Below are 17123 nucleotides of genomic sequence, written 5' to 3'. Positions count from 1 at the left end.
GCATACTTTTCGTGCATGCGGGTGCTTCGGCAGGCCTGGTTGCCTAGGGCGCCAAGCTGAAGATGAGTAACAAAATAACAATAAACTTGTTACTGTACAGAGCATTTGCTTTTTAGATGGGGGTCAGTGACCCCATTTGAAATCTAGAAAGAGTCAGAAAAAGAAGGCAAATAATTTAAAAAAAAAAAAAACTATAAAAAAAATGAAATAATGAAGACCAAATGTAAAGTGGCTTAGAATTGGGTACTCTATAACAAAAATTCGAGTAATAAATGTGAAGCCACCGCTTTAAAGTGAAGTTTATTCCTGTCATTCATCTTGTGGGGACACACCCCTCCCTGCAGCTAATGGGCCAGGAAAACACGGACTTTACAGATGTTAATTTGTTTCTCGGGAGCTGTTTTTTTGTTTTTTTTGCCCTGGCAAAGGCGCTCGATTAAACTCTCCAAAGCTCCTGCCATTGCTTTTCCAAATAATGGGCGGGCTCTCCGAATCTAATAATACTCGTCAGCCAATGAGAAGCGTTTCCTATTGAGACCCCCGAGAGTGTGTGAGCTGTGCTCAGATCCATCACAGACATTAGGCCCATTCTTCGCTGCTTGCGCTGCATTCTGAGCCTGGGGCTGTTGCTGCTAAACAAAGGAATGGGATGAGCAGCTGCTGCGCTCACATCGCTCATTCACTGCGCTCTGCTGCAAACGGAGAAGTCGGGAAAACTGTCTCGTCTTGTAAACCCCAAGATTCCTTCTCATTCAGCTGAGTTGTGCCAAACATGGATTTATAGTTGGAGGAGTTTCACTTGGATGTGGGCTGGTCGGTGGCTTTGCAGGAAACGCGGTGCGATTGTTGGGCGAGGGTAAGCTGGCAGCGCTTGGCGTTTTTACCATCGAATGTGAAATAACGCAATGCTTAGCGATTGCACGCTATGAACGAATGCCTTGAGGGAGTGAAAGGGTTAAAGAGCGCACACCTACAGTGTATGGGCTTTAACCTGAAACCTGACCCCAATCTGTGTGCCTTGAAATGCTGGGAATTGTAGTTTAACAGCTGCAGGATCGCTTGCTTGGAGCACACGTTTCAATTTGCACTTCATTCTTTTATCATTGAGAAATGCAGTTGGGAGAATTAAATTCCCTAAAATAATATCATCCCAGAGGAGCAGGGCTCTTTGTGATTAAAAGCCAATAAGGGTTCATTTGCTGTCTGTAGTTTGGCAGTCGCTCTGCTGGATTTGCAGCTCCCTGGGGTAATTATGTGCACTGCTGCTAGGGACTGCCCAGCCACTAGATCAATATATAAGGCACTTGCCCTATATCCTTGGAGATTTTACTCCTTTAAAAATATTGCTATCAGAAGCAGCCGGGGGCTTATGGATTTAGGGCACCAAAGTGACTCTTTCATTGTATATTCACGGCTCCCAGACGCCTTGTGCAAACAATTAAAGTGGAAATGTACTTTATTTAGAAACAGGGTTTGCCTTCATTTCATTTTCCTTTCAGAGTTCAGATAAAAATGTTAGCCCTGGATGTGAGTCTTATTTGTTTAGCTATTTGGATGTATTTATTGTTCTCTTTCCATAGCAAGCTGACATAGCATGTGGATGTTATAACTGTGCCCCTGGGGGTCAAATTATGGTGAGACTTTATTTGGCATTATTATTACTAAAGGTGGCCATCCACGGGCTGATAAAAGCTGCAGCTTATTGGCCCATGTATGGGGCCCTCTGACGTGCTTCCCGGATCGAAAGTTGGCCAGATGTTGATCTGACGGGACTATAAATCCTGTCGGATCACGGACCACATCTGTTCATTGATGTGGTCCCACAATCCAACTACCCGTTTACCCAGCGTTATGATCCTCAAGGTGGGCATATTGGTCGCCAAACGAGCGGATCTCTCCGTGTATGGCCACTTCTGGCAACAGTTTACAGCAAACCATCACTTTGTATCTGAAATCTACCCTCAGATCCCATTAGTTTTTACTTTAGGACCCCTTCCCATAGCACCTTCTAATCCGGGGGTCCCCAACCTTTTTTACCCATGAGCCACATTAAATTGTAAAAAGAGTTGGGGAGCAACACAGGCATAAAAAATGTTACTGGGGATGCCAAATAAGGGCTGTGATTGGCTATTTGGTAGCCCCATGCACACTGGAAGTCTAAAGGAGACCCTGTTCAGCAGTGCACCTGGTTTTGATGCAACCAAAACTTGCTTCCCAGCCAAGAATTCAAAAAATAAGCACCTGCTCTGAGATCATTCAGAGCAGCAGCCAAGGGGCTGGTGAGTAAAATGTTGCTTAAGGGCAGGACTACACGGCCGAATCCGACACGATGCACAAAATCGCAGGCGTCACGTCGGATGCGACGGAAATAAGGTAAGTAATGTCGGATTGTGTCACATTGTTGATGCGACAGTCGCGTCGCATCAGCGCTACGTCACGATCAGACAATTGAATTACTTACCTTATTTCTGTTGCATCCGACGCGACGCCTGCGATTTTGCACAGCGCGTCGGATCGCAGTGGAATCGGCCGCGTAGTCCGGCCCTAAGAGTCACTGGTTGGGGATCATTGTTCTAATGCAGGACTTTCATCTGTGTTTGAAGGTGGGAGAAATGGTTTTGTATCAGACTTCTGATACTGACTGTATACTGTATATTTCTGTCCTTTACATTGTGCTCTCTCCAATTGTGGTTTGATTCTTAGGGCTCTTACACACGGACGGTTTCTCCTGCGATCCCCTGCGTTGCGCTTTCTTCCATTCACCCGCAGGGGAGCACACTCAATTATTGTGAAGGGGGCTGTACACAGATGCATGTATGCGCCGAACGCAGGCAAAATGCAACATGCTGCGTCCCACCTGCGTTTGGCGCTTACATGCATCTGTGTGAGTACAGCCCCCTTCACAATAATTGAGTGCGTCTACTCCTGCGCTCCCCTGCAGCTGAACGGAAGAAAGTGCAACGTAGGGGAGCGCAGGAAAAAACGCCTGTGTGTAAGAGCCCTTTAGTGGGACTTTTTGTTCCATTGCTTTCCTAACATTTGCAGCTGTATATGGAGCTGGGTGTGACCTTGGCATTTTTAATGTGAACTCTAATGCAGATGTTGGGAGGATAGAAGGGAGAACTGCAATGTAAATACCAGAGGGTATGAGAAATGGTGTGAGCTGGGGGATGGTGTCAGATGGACAGGGGGAAGAGGAGGAGGGGACATTACACAGTTTTAATGAGTGTCAGACATAATAGAAGTGTAGAAGTGGGCACTTTTGCTCAGTCGGGGCTGAAAAACATTGATTTTGCTCCCTCCTGATTGTAGCTGAAATGGTTCATGCTTTATTCCTCGTTGCATTGCTATCACCAATGGACTTGCCTGCATGTTGGCTGATGGAAAGGATCACAAACGAGCATCTTAAAAGGTTTTAGATTGTAACTAATTTCTTTGCAAAGGACTGTTTGGAAGTGGGTGAGAATGGCGGCGTTTTAGTTGCCACGGATGGATCCTGGGGGTTTGTTAGATAGTAGTTGCTAAGGGCTTCCATTAAAAATCACAGGCAGATTTCATATGATCATTTGGGATACACAATCTCAGAGTTGCCTCGGATGAGATTTCAGCAACTATCTCACAGTAGACTCATTTTTGTTTTGCTCTATGCATCACTATTTATGTTTTTTTGGTATTTGTTTTGTGGTTCATTCTCGTGGAAAGTTGTCCAAAGTGATATTATCCTTATTTTGCAGTACTGTACATTAAAGTCACCAAAAAGGCAATGTGGCATTCTTTCACTAGATGCATGCAGGCCTTGTCATGTCTATGGATCATTATCTTTTCTTTGGAGACAATTAAATCTTTCCTGAGTGTAGGTAATTTGCTAGGCCAGCCAATATGCACTCATATTCAGAAGCTGAGACACCTACAGCATAGTAATGGTATGGGGTCCTCTAATCTCCTGGGACTTCAAGGTGCTTACATCTATATTGGTACCAGTGTTCAGCTTCCAGCAGCACATTTACAGTCTAGCTGTCAACGAGGAATGTCTGTGATTATATTTTGGGTAAAAGATCAGCTTTTGTGCCCAAGTATTAAATAAACCCCGGAGATCCAATAATAACATATTGTCACCTGACTGTAGCTATGCAAATGGTTTTGCATTTCTTTACTTTTTCTTTACTGTACATGGCTGTCTTTGTGCCCTGGGTAAAACTTATTTTCATGGACGATTATATATATATATATATATTTATAAGTAGGGTTTTACAAACTATGGCGCTTCTACTACTCCTCTTGAACTATAACTACCAAAACACTGACCGTTCGTGCTGGGTTTCAAAAACAACTGAATTGATGCGGATTTAACAACACTAATCTAGTCATCATATTGATTTATCGTTGCGAACATTCTCGTTTTCAAACTGCTATTTCTTACCATTCATGTCTCCAACTACAGTTCTGCAGGGTGCCACTGTGATGCAGTGATGAATAATGACCGATTAATCAGATTAGTGACATGACCTCGCAATGACCATTAGAATATCTGTCATATACAAGAGGTCCTCTGCACTCAACCCATTATCAATTTAAGACCGAGACATTTGTGCATACTGCTACTGAAAAATGTCTTACCCTTTAAACAAAACAGGGATTGTTTGTCCATATATTGCAATATATTTAAGCTGGCCAACTACGTCAAAGTCATCCCATATCTGGCCAGTCCTACGCTTAATTTTCATCTGATTCATTAAGAATTCAATTGCTTCCTTATACATTTTACAAAGGGACTAAGTTTTACCTGCAACTTACTAGCTGCTTTCAAAGTAAAACTCCCAAACTTGGCTGCCCTTTTATTAGACACCAGTGGGATCACCTGACTATAGCTGGGAAGGGTGGGAGCTACAACATGGAGCTGGTCACTGCTCCTGTAGAACTATAACAAACAAGGGAAAGTTGTGCTCACCACTAGTTTTTAAAACCATAGTTATACAGGAGCAGTGACCAGCTCCATGTTGTAGCTCCCACCCTCTCCAACTATAGTCAGGTGATCCCAGGCCAACAAATCTCCCCAAAACAGGCCTGACCCTAAAGATTGTAATATTTGCATGTATTTAGTGCGACAGTTGGAAACATTTTTGAACTTGCATTCCAACGATTTGTGTATAAACACAGCAGGTTGCAGTTTAAGCAACTGTTAAAATTGTTTTTTGTGATGCCTCTTCTCTAACCATGGATGTGTATCAACAGGTACAGACACAATAGGGGGTGATCAAGCTCAGCCAGGCCATTGCCTTTGTAATGGATCAGTGCATTTAACTCTCAGGCTAATGGTCACATAATAATAGTCAATCCTATATGTAAATAGCAAGGCAAACAGAAAAGGTTAGGATTTTGCACATGTAATCTTGTTTTACCAGTTATACATGTAATCTCATTCTGCCAGCAGTACATGTTATGCTAGCTGGTATAATTATGTGAAAGGGCACACTCACAAAAGATTGAGATTTTTGGTTAAGTTAGTCGCAGACAAACCAATATGTTTAATAGCTCAACACTCTTGTGCATATTTACCTTTAACAAAGTGCTTCCAATCATTTCTGCAAATGACAACTAATTACCTGAAATCATTCCTTTCGTGATACTAAAAAGCAAGCAAAATTGTTTACTCTCACGAGGAAAACATTGGGCGACTTCAGCAAACAAAGCGCGCATAGTGCCATCCCGCCAGTGATTTAGATTCTAGCTGGCGGGAGGCAATTCATGGAGATTAGTTGCCCTGAAGAAGAGATGATTTATCGCGGGTGACTAAATCTCCCCGAATCTGAGCGTGTGTCACTGCCCTAACACCAGAGTTGGGGTATTCTCTAGAGGAGGGGGACAGCAACGGCCTTGTTCATTGTGCAGATGCCGAGTTTGGCAGCAAGATCATTTAGAACAATGTGATTTCAAGTGCTTTAGTACATACCACGATTCTTAATTGCGTAGTGGTAAATGTATTGGCATCCAGTAGAACAAAATACCAGCTGGATATGTCCAGCATGTTTAGTGGCATTTGAAGCTGCATTGACTGATCCCCCAAGCTCATGTAAAGGAGCAATTACAGGTAATAGAATTGTATTCTGCAAAGTAATTGGTAGAACTTTGCTAGAGGTGGACTTTCTGTTGGTTTTTAGGAAACTTGGCTCAATCCTTTCTGCTTTACCCTATAGAAAATAAAGTTGCCTGTAACAAGAAGTTGTCTAATCAAACTATTACAGTGATAACAGTAGCAGCAGGACACAAGATAAGACTCAGTTGCAAGACTTTTGCCGGTAAATGTTAAACCGTCATTAAGAACTGTCAGTGAGCAGAAGTTTTATTTTATCATGATAATATTTTTAATCTCTGTAAGCTCAAAGAATCCAGACCGTGTTGTGGTCTGTAGGCTGACATTATTTTTACTGCAAACATATGCTTTACTTCACCCCGCCCTACCACCACAGGCCAAGGATCTGGTCAGAGCGAGCCATTTCAGTCAAGATAATTGAGCAGAATCGAAAACAGATTTTCTGCTGCAAGTATTGCCTTGGACAGGAAATTCCATGAGCCAGTGTAGGATATAGTTTAAGAATATTGGATAAGCATTTGTCAGCTGAGAAGAAAATATGACTAAGGCCTTTTTATGTTTATTTTTGTCATACAGCATCCCTTGTTCAGCAAACCGGAACCTTAAGGAGATCAGCCGTGTATAATGCAAACTTGCAATCTAATAATCATTGATCCCCCTCCTTAACCTTTTGACTTTCCATTTTGGACAATTCCAAGAAATCGGATATTGGCGTTCCAGGTGTTCGAGGTGCTACATTTAAAAATGGAAGTTATGTGTTTTAAAGCATTGTGATATGCCTGCTTTTAAAGGGCTTTGCAGATTTCTGACAGTTAGCTAAAGTTCAAATTGCAGGATGATAGAGGTTATTATTATACAGATAGCAGATCAAAAGACTTGGAAATTCTTATGGAATGTGGAGGGTGCAGTTGTGATGGCATGCATATGTTGGTGTTCATTCATTATCGAAGAAGTAAGTTGATGTGTTAAAGGAGACGTATAGGATAAATTTAAAAAAAAACTAATATATAAGGCAATTTTAAGTAATATATGGTGTTGGTTTTACATGGTGCTAAAAATGAATATCTTTACAAATAGCCCCTTTATTGGAGCTTCATATGGATGTTCACTGGTCCCTGTCTGTGTTTCAAATTAGGTGTGGGTGTGTCCTAACTGTCCCTGCCAGAAGCACAGTTGGAGGGGGACAGCCAATCACAGCCCTGCTGTCCATAAGCACAGACAGGCTTCAGTTCCCTATCAGGTCCTGCTAGCTGCTGATTGGTTACTGTCCTATAGTGAGCTGAAAACATTTGTTCCCCTGCACAGCCTGAGAATTTGGGGAGCAGGAAGTGGAAGGAAAGGGAGGGATTATTAGGGTTTTTGCAGAAATATTCAACAAATCAGCCTGAAACACTACTTTTTTTTTTTAAGCACAATTCTTCTATATCGAAATGAGTATAATGCACTGGTACCAGTGTCAGACTGGCCCACCGGGATACCAGGAAAACTCCCGGTGGGCCTCATGCTTCTAAACATTTGGCCATAATAATGGAAGAATATAGTTAGTAGATATAAAAGACTAGGAGAATAAAGAGGTTGAATGAGAAAAGGAGGAATAATAGTTCGGAAAGTGGGCCCATGGTCTAAGGTTTTCTGGTGGGCCCCTGGCATCCCAGTCCGATGCTGACTGGTACATTCTTGTTTTTTACACAAAATGTCTCCTTTAATGAAGGAGTTTCTGTGTTTTGTATAGTAATGAGAACAATGTAATGATATTCTAGCAGCAAGTTGTTTGGCCAACCTCTTCCTTTAAAGGAGAATTCAACCCTGTATATAAAAAAAACCCCGTACCCCCACCCAAGGTAGACTCCCTCCTCCCCCCAGGCTAACTGCCCCCCCCCGGGTAAATGCCCCATACTTTACACTCTAACCCTCGGCGCCGATTCTGCCAGCGGAGTTCCATGCATCCATCTTCTGGGAGATCGCTATGTAGGCACATGCGCAGTTGGAGCAGTTTTCTGGTTTGCGACAACTGCGCATGTGCCGAATTGGACGAAAATTTCAGATGATCTCAGCTTAACGAGGACCTGGAAGATGGATGCGTGGAACTCCACTGGCAAAATCGGCGCAGATCGTTAAGTATAAATTATGGGCCATTTCGCCAGGGGGGTGGCTAGTTAGCCTGGGGGGAGGCCAGGGTGGCCAAGTAGACCCCTACCTGGGCTGCGGGGTACAGGGTTTTTTGTTTTTTTACAGGGTCGAATTCTCCTTTTAAGGGCCCGTGTATACCCAAATTTGATCTGGCATTGTCCGGTTTGGCCAATTTCAATCTGACATCCTGACTATGCATATACTGTATGCCCATCATGGCGCACGCCATTCACTGAAGTTAGTGTATGTATGTATGTGAATACATGAACCTTGGGTTTGACTTTAGAAAGGTCATTTGAACTTATGCAAGGACAGTTCTCTAGAGTGTTGGAACAGAAGCTACACTGCAGACTGTCAAGCTGCCAATGTCCATGTGATAACACATCTAATTTTATAACTCAGCACCTAGTTGCTCAGATATAAGTAAGTGTCAGGCAAGTTTGTCTTTATTATAGGAATGTTTCTTTTTAGAAACTGTATTTGAACTATTGTAAAGGGACAATAAAACATAGAGAACTGATCGTGAAGAAATACTTATATTAGAAAGCGAATTAGAGGTGTAATGACTGAATTGTGTCAAACTATATCTTTTTACCTCAAGAGGTCTCCAGTAAAGGAATTTCCACGACAGAGGTTAGTAAAATACAGTTGCTACACTATACAGATGATATAGATGTTGATTATGTTGGAGTATGGCGCACAACAATGAATGCATTAAATGACCTTTCAATCTCTGCAGTATATGCTGAGTATTGGTTTTCTTCCATAGCTGTAGGAGAATCTTGTTTTGTTTTGTTTTATTTCATATATAAATGATTCATTGGCTGATACCTGTGTGTCCAACCAGATGAACACCCATCTTTTTCCTAATTATAGTAAGACATAATTGTTAATTTACCTTGACCATTGATAGTTATGCACATCTTAGTAACTGTTACCTGACAGTGTCAAATGTGCTAAAATAGCAAGTAGTACAGGTACAGGATCTATTATACAGAATGCTCAGGACCTGGGCTTATTCAGATATTTATTTCCCCTAATTTGGAACACCTTACTTTAAGTCTACTAAAAATGAATTTAAATATTAAATCGACCCGGATTGTTTTACCACCGATATGGATTTATGCAGCTTAGTTACCTTCAAGTACAGAGATTGTTTTTTTAAAAATTTGAATGTTTTGCTTAAAATGGACTCTAAGGAGAGGGTCTTCTTGTAATATGCAACTTTCCTGATATTGGGCTTCCAGATAAGGAATGCCATACCTGCACAACTGGCTTTGTTATGGGTTCACCTTGCTATGTAATTTATTCCTGAAGTAACTTGGCATTGCTTGTATGCACTTTCTATACATTCAATTCATTTATGCATTGGATTGAAAAATGGATTGTGGAAGAGACTATCCAATGTAAATACGGTACACATTTTAAACCCCATGTGTATAAAAGGTAAATCATTTGTAGTGTCTAACCTTGCATCGGTTTTCAGAGATGAGCACTTTAGCAAAACAATGTTGCCTTGTTTCAAAGCTTGTTTAAAAAAATGCGAAATGCGATGGTAAAAATGTGTGGTAATGTGATTGTTTGGTCCTAGGGATAAAAAAAAAAAATCGCATTATAATCAAGGGGATACAAAAAGTCAAATCAAGGGCCATGCAGTCCTCGATCCGACCAAAAAATCAAGCCTGCTAGATCGAAATCTGGACGATTTTTGGCCACATATTGATTGGGGATGCCTGTCGGAGGGCCCTATACATGGGCAGATAAGCTGCCAAATCGGTCTAAAGGTGGCCATAGACATTAAGATTTTTCTCTTCCTGATGACCAATTTTGGTGCAATCGGACAAATCAGTCAAATTATCATGAGATTAGTGGGCACAGCACAATCCTGCATCTAATGATGAATCAGAAATTAGTTTGGTCAGGTTAGAAATTTTTCATCATTCACAATGAAATGTATTCTTTGTCCAGTTGTTTGCAGTACCAAGCAGGCAGCTACTCAAGTTTTCCTAGCTTCAACTAGACAATATCGTTGGAAATTGGTTGTTTTAGTTGATGGACAAATCGTACATTTAAACAATCATTTCAGAATAAGTTTGGTCCTACTGTAACAAGCCATTTGTAACTATGAAAAGATCTTTTAATGATTTTAACATCTATTGCCACCTTAAAGAACCAGAATTGGCAGTTTAAATCTCCCTGTTTATGGCCTCCTTTAAACACATACCTCCGATAGTTGCAATCAGGGCACAGAATACCTGATGCACAATTTTCAGGGAGCACTTTCCGTAATAACTTTATGGTCTTGCTTGAATACGTCTCCTAGTCTGTGGCTGAATAGAGACTGGTGTTGGCTGAAGCCCAATTTATAGTAAGCGCATTAGATTTACAACACACAAAGATGTTAAAAGGAACATCTGTACTAAACCCAATCACAGCAAAGTGGCCTTCAGTGAGAGGGCTTACCAGCAAGGATCTGGAAGTAGTTAGTGGGAAATATAGTACAGATAGGGGAAGAGTTATCAAAATGTGATCTTAGAGCTCAACTCAGGGAAACTCATCTACTTTCTATTAATTCCTATGGGATTTTTAGAAGTGAATGAATGAAATCAACCTTTGTCTTTAGTGTGGGTAGTTTATTGGGTTTTAAGGTGGCCATAGACGTATGGCTGAACGATCGAATTACGATGCGCCAAGGGGCTCCGACGGGCCGGTCGGTTAAAAATCCAACCTTTCCGATCGATATCGTGGCCAGATATCGATCGGGAAGATCCGTCGGAAGCCCCCATACACGGGCAGATAAGCTGTCAAATCGGTCCAAACAACCGATATCAGCAGCTTTATCTGCCCGTGTATGGCCACCTTTAGGCATTAAACTAATGAAGCCAAGGTTGAGGGCCACATGAGGTCTCAGGCCTCCAACTTGACAGCCCTGTTCGAACAAATCCATTTTGTCTCCACACTAAAGAGTATTTATTTCATCGTAGACTGCCTCTAGCTTTTATGTACGGTAAGAGCTTTGTGTACATTTTACCTTAAATGAGAAATCACTGTTCTATACTCTGTCATTATGTTTCCATAGCCTATCAATTGTGTTTAATTTTTAAATCACATATAGTCTCTTTGGTTAGACGTGTTTTATTTATATAAATCGCCCCTTTGGTTACTGGAGAAAGCCACCTCTGTAATTTATGGTAAGGCTACATATCAAAAACGAGGGCAACTACACTCATACCAGATGTTATATGTCTCCTTTCCATTCATACACAAGCAGGATTCTTATATTATTTTGGGTAATGCTTGTTGCTGTGTTGTGATCCTCTTTGTTTACAGTCCGTACACATTGATCTTCAATTATCTAAAAATTGCAGATTTTTGGAAAAATAATTTCGGTTCAGTGTGAAAATAAAAACTGTGTAAATAGATAGGCTGTGCAAAATAAAAAATATTTCTAATATAGTTAGTTAGCCAAAAATGTAATGTATAAAGGCTGGAGTGAAGAGATGTCTAATAAAACAGCCAGAATCCAACTTCCTGCTTTTCAGCTCTATAACTCTGAGTTAGTCAGCGACTTGAAGAGGGGCCACATGGTACATTTCTGTTCATTGAGTTTGTAATTGATCCTCAGCATTCAGCTCAGATTCAAAAGCAACAGATATGACCCATGTGGCCCCCCCTCAAGTCTCTGATTGGTTACTGCCTGGTAGCCAGGGTAACCAGTCAGTGTAAACCAGGAGAGCTGAAAAGCAGGAAGTAGTGTCCTGACTGACATGTTATACATCAAATCACTCCAGCCTTTATACATTACATTTTTGGCTAACTAACTATATTAGAAACATTTCTTGTTTTGCACAGCCTATTTACCCAGTTTTTATTTTTACACTGAACAATTCCTTTAAGGACTAATACATCAACTACCAATAAAAGGTTTTAATGTATTGTAAGCGCATCCATTTGTTTGCCTTTTTCTACTGACTCTTTCCAGCTTTCAAATGGGGGTCACTGACCCCATCTAAAAACAAATGTCCTGTAAGGCTACACATTTATTGCTACTTTGTATTGCTCATCTTTCTATTCAGGCCTCTCCTGTTCATATTCCAGTCTCTTATTTAAATTACTGCATGGTTGCTAGGGTGATTTGGACTCTAGCAACCTGATTACGGAAATTGCAAACTGGAGAGCTGCCAAATAAAAAGCTAAAGCCAAATGCTGATGCACAGCAGGGTTTTTTTTCAATTAAAACTGCTGATATAGAGAGAGAGAATAAAGTACCCCCTCTTGTAAAATATAAGGATATTATAAGTTACCGAGGAGTTTCATGACCATATAAAAACACGAGGCCGACGGCCGAGTGTTTTTATACAGGTCATGGAACTCCGAGGTAACTACTAATATCCTCATATTTTACAACTGGGGGTACTTTATTTATTATAATACACATGTGACAGAAATGACATCAGAACTCACCGTTTATAAGGATATAATTTACAGGATATTCATGGCTTTTGTGCATTTATATATATATAAAAAGGTTTTATTGTTTGTTTTTTTCATATAAAGACCTGTTTGGTGCGGTTTTCTTTATTACTATTGTTGTCTTTAACCAGCACACAGGCATTATTTTATGTTTGTCCGTGTGCACCATGTCTAAGCTTTTTATATATATATATATATATATATATATATATATATATATATATATATATATATATATATATATATATATATATATATATATATATATATATATATATATTTATACACACATCTATGATTTTATAGAATATGTTTTTCTGCTGCTAAACTTCCTGGCAGGTTCCCTTTCTGCTGTATTTCTAGCATTACTGGCACACTTAATTTACCATGAAAATAGAATACTTATTTTGCCTGCTAGTGATGCTCTTTGTTTTTGTTTTAGAATCACGATACATGATATGGAGAAGAGAGAGCCTGGGAAATTAGTTCTAAGCGACATGACAAAAACTAGCCCTGTGGAGCTACTCTGGATTGCTTCTAGATTGTTCTATGGATGCTGTTGAGATCCACAAACAAGGAGTCAATTGGGCCATCCATATCTTGGAATGGGAAACGAAAGCAATAATTCCTCCTGCTTTATTGATGACTCCTTTAAATATAATCTCTATGGGGCAGTTTACAGCGTCGTGTTCATCTTTGGGCTCATTACAAACTGTGCCTCCCTCTTCGTCTTCTGCTTCAAAATGAAGATGCAAAATGAAACTGCAATTTTCATGACTAACCTGGCAGTGTCTGATTTGCTCTTTGTATTTACACTGCCTTTTAAAATATTTTATAATTTTAACCGGCACTGGCCCTTTGGAGACAGCTTGTGTAAGTTTTCTGGGACAGCGTTCCTAACCAACATCTATGGAAGTATGCTTTTCCTCACATGCATCAGCGTTGACCGATTCCTGGCCATTGTTTACCCATTTCGCTCCCGCACAGTTCGGACCAGAAGAAATTCTGCTATAGTTTGTGCATGTGTTTGGATCATTGTGCTTAGTGGAGGTATTTCAGCGTCCCTCTTTTCCACCACCAATGTTTCCAACACAAGTACCACATGCTTCGAAGGTTTTTCCAAAAGCATCTGGAAAACATATTTGTCAAAAATCACCATGTTCATTGAAGTGGTTGGATTTATCATCCCCTTGCTGTTAAACCTCACGTGCTCTTCGTTGGTCTTGAGGACTTTGAGAAAACCAGCTACCTTGTGCCAGATTGGAACCAACAAAGAAAAAGTTTTGAAAATGATTGTCGTTCACGTGGCCATTTTTGTTGTGTGTTTTGTACCATTTAATTCAATCCTCTTCTTGTATGCTTTGGTCCGCTCCCAAACCATTTCCAATTGTGCCGTGGAGAGATTTGCAAGGACAATGTATCCAATCACACTGTGCATTGCAACGATGAACTGTTGCTTTGACCCCTTTGTTTACTACTTCACTTCCAAATCCTTTCAGAAGTCATTTAATATTAACCCTATCATTAAAATGGACAACTTATTTAAGGTTGATTCTGCAACGAAAATAGCCTTGCCAGTAACACATGAGGCGCTGACGGAACAGATGAACATTAATAATGGAGGGGAATTAATGTCTGAGGCTAATTACAAGGACTAAGGTTTCTGGATACTTGGCTACAGCTATTGTTAAGAGTTGTTGTTTTCAGCCCTAAATGGTAACGAGAGAATATTTTCGGTATTCAGCCTGGTCAGTATTATAGTTGGGTGTGTGTGAAACGCAAACTTTAATTTAAGTATAACTATATTGTTGCTAGTTGTGTAAAAATATCCATCATGTATTTTCTTGGCAGTGTGCTTTGTGCATTTGTGTACATATTAATTGTAAAATATTATAAATGTGTTTGTCTCTTACTTAGCATTCACACATTCTAGATCTGTGTAACTATCAGAAGACTTGAGTGTATATATATATATATATATATATATATGTATATATGTATGTTCCTTTCTTGCACTTTTAATTTGTGGTTGCAGGAGCAATGCCCAATACAAAAAGAATAAACCTGCAAAAAAAAGTTTATGTGGTTACTTGCTAGAGCAGCACAGTAGGCACCTGATGTGTTAAACCACAGAATGGAAAGCAGTCGCGAAAAAGTATAAATAGATCTTGCATATGTTTGTTTTATAAGTTGATCTGAGGAACAAGATTAATGGGACAATTAACACAATCACATTCTGGCTAAATTGTGTACAGTACACCTACGATAGCATAGTAATAATATGGCATCTCTCTTCACAGAACTTGAGGGGGTTCCATCTGTTCCTGTATCATTCCATTGCAGTCCCTTCTGGTCTGGCCCCACCATTCATCTTGCCAGACCATGCTGTATGCTAGACTTTTCTAAAGGAAAATTGTTAGAGGGAGGGCCTCAATGGCCTATTAAATAGATATCTGACCGAAAATTGGCCAGCTATCTATTGGTCAGGTTTAAAAATCACATGAGCCAGGATTCAACGTGACCTGGGGGGCCAAATGATCAGATCAGCCAAGTATGGCTAAGAATTTAGATGGCAAAATTTGGCAAACAACTCTGCTGATGTTCGTGTGCCACAAGTCCTAATGAAGTGTACTCCTTCTACATTTGAAGATCGATTTATACCTCTTATAAGGTGCAGTGATAAGCTGTTTATATGTTACTAGTTCTTTTTTTAAAAGGATTTCTCAATTTTTATGTTGCTCTGAACGACCCAGATTGTCTTATCACCTCTGGTAACATTTGGTGGCATAGGAATAAAGGTTATCCATCTTGCTCTGGAACTCAAATGTTTTGAGGGGTTGTATTTTGTGCTAGTATCATGGTTAAAACCATGTCAAACTCTTTTGTCAACTTAGATATATGGAATTTGTGATTCAATTAGGAAGGGCAGATACAATATAGGGCTTTGATACAAAGATCTGCCATTTGCTTATACAGTAGAACCCCTATTTTACATCCACTGATTTCCCCTCTTTACATTGTTGTTTTGTGGTCCCACCTATATATTATGCATAATACATTTCCCTGATTTTTAAATTTTCCTGGATTTTACACCATTTTTTTCTGGTCCACTAAAAAACGTAAAATGGGGGTTCTACTGTATACTGTCATATGAAAAATAAGAGTTTTTCTCTGCTGGGAAGGTAAGAAAAAGAACAGACTAAAATCTTAACCAGACCCATCTTCCATAATTGCAACTTAACTGCATTCGAAATTTATGTAGCTTCTCAAACATACCAGAAAATCCAGGCTTTGGAAAGTGAAACTGACCGTTAAGAAGTTTGAAAAGTCCCCATACGTTTTCGAAAGACCACATTTTTGGACAGAATGGGGGTGGGGACTTTTTGCAACTGAAAAGGTTACATTTTCCTTTTCAGTTGATAAATATTTGTTTTATCCGGGTACAAATGAATTGAATGAAATCACTAGGTTTTGAAAGGCAACTCAAAGTATTTTTTTTTCTAGCAGCAGCAGCAGGGAATATCTTTACAGAGAAATGCCACCTAAAATACTTTTGTATTATTTAGACCCGTTTCATATCCTTATGTCCCCAAATGTTACCAGATTACTCCCAGCAATACTCTGTATAATCCAGGGATAAACCAGATTGGTTTTGTATTTAGGTTGGGTCTTTGCCCTACTCAGAACCTAGCCATGCCCCTGATTGTGTTCTGAGCTCTGCTAGTATATTGGGATATGTTGGGGTCCTTTTCAGTTTGACTTCAATAGAATCCTACCTCCATGGGTTAAATACTGTGGTGCTCCATCTGGGAACTTTGCTGCTCTTCAGTTCCATACATGTAGCAATAACAAAAAGAAATCAGATGGCACTCACCAAGCAAAATGTGCTGAATTTTTATGATTCATTCAGATCTCTGCACAACGTTTCAGGGGATCAACCCCCTTTCTCAAGTGCTCTTCTTCCTTTTCAGTTTGAGTGCAAATCACAAGGAGCTAGTTAGTCTGCTTTTCTAAGTGATGTTGGGTCTCAGAAAGGTACATAGTACTGAAAATTAAAAAGCAGAAAAATTCAGTTGCAGAGTAATTTTGATGAGGATATGACCACTCAAGACTCACCCCACCACGTGATGTCCCTCCAGTCAGCTCCGTGTGTTCAGCCACCAGTCAGAGGTCACTGTGAGATCAACAATTTAAGGAAGTGTCTCTGTATGCCTATGATTAAGGGAATGTTTCCCGAAACGCGTAAGGCGAAGTTCGTTACCTTAATGTTGCAATAAACCCACAAAACCGCCTGATTTGCTCATTTGGCAGAGTAATTTTACAACATACAGAGATGTACTTTAATGTGGCCTGTTTGGTGAAGTTTGAACTTGGTTCATACTTGAGCATGTACTTGCTGAGCTGACAGATGAGTTCAGCATATACAAAC

General features: G+C 40.1%; 1 protein-coding gene across 2 annotated transcripts; it reads left to right on the top strand.

Moving 5' to 3' along the window:
• The first annotated feature begins 513 nt into the window (after positions 1 to 513).
• On the top strand, positions 514 to 16183 carry lpar4.S (lysophosphatidic acid receptor 4 S homeolog). 2 transcript variants are annotated; one of them, XM_018233101.2, is made up of 2 exons: positions 514 to 856; positions 13137 to 16183. In XM_018233101.2, the coding sequence occupies exon 2, from the start codon at positions 13300 to 13302 to the stop codon at positions 14350 to 14352; it is 1053 nt and encodes a 350-aa protein (XP_018088590.1). In that variant the 5' UTR covers positions 514 to 856; positions 13137 to 13299; the 3' UTR covers positions 14353 to 16183. The 2 variants fall into 2 exon arrangements, with proteins under 2 accessions (XP_018088590.1, XP_041430988.1); XM_041575054.1 differs by lacking the exon at positions 514 to 856 and adding an exon at positions 8201 to 8854.
• Positions 16184 to 17123: the final 940 nt, after the last annotated feature.

Source organism: Xenopus laevis, chromosome 8S (genome assembly GCF_017654675.1).
Source record: "Xenopus laevis strain J_2021 chromosome 8S, Xenopus_laevis_v10.1, whole genome shotgun sequence".
In the NCBI taxonomy this organism is placed as follows: Eukaryota; Metazoa; Chordata; class Amphibia; order Anura; family Pipidae; genus Xenopus; species Xenopus laevis.
The sequence above is the reverse complement of the archived record's forward strand: the minus strand, read 5'-3'. Positions and strand labels throughout refer to the sequence as shown.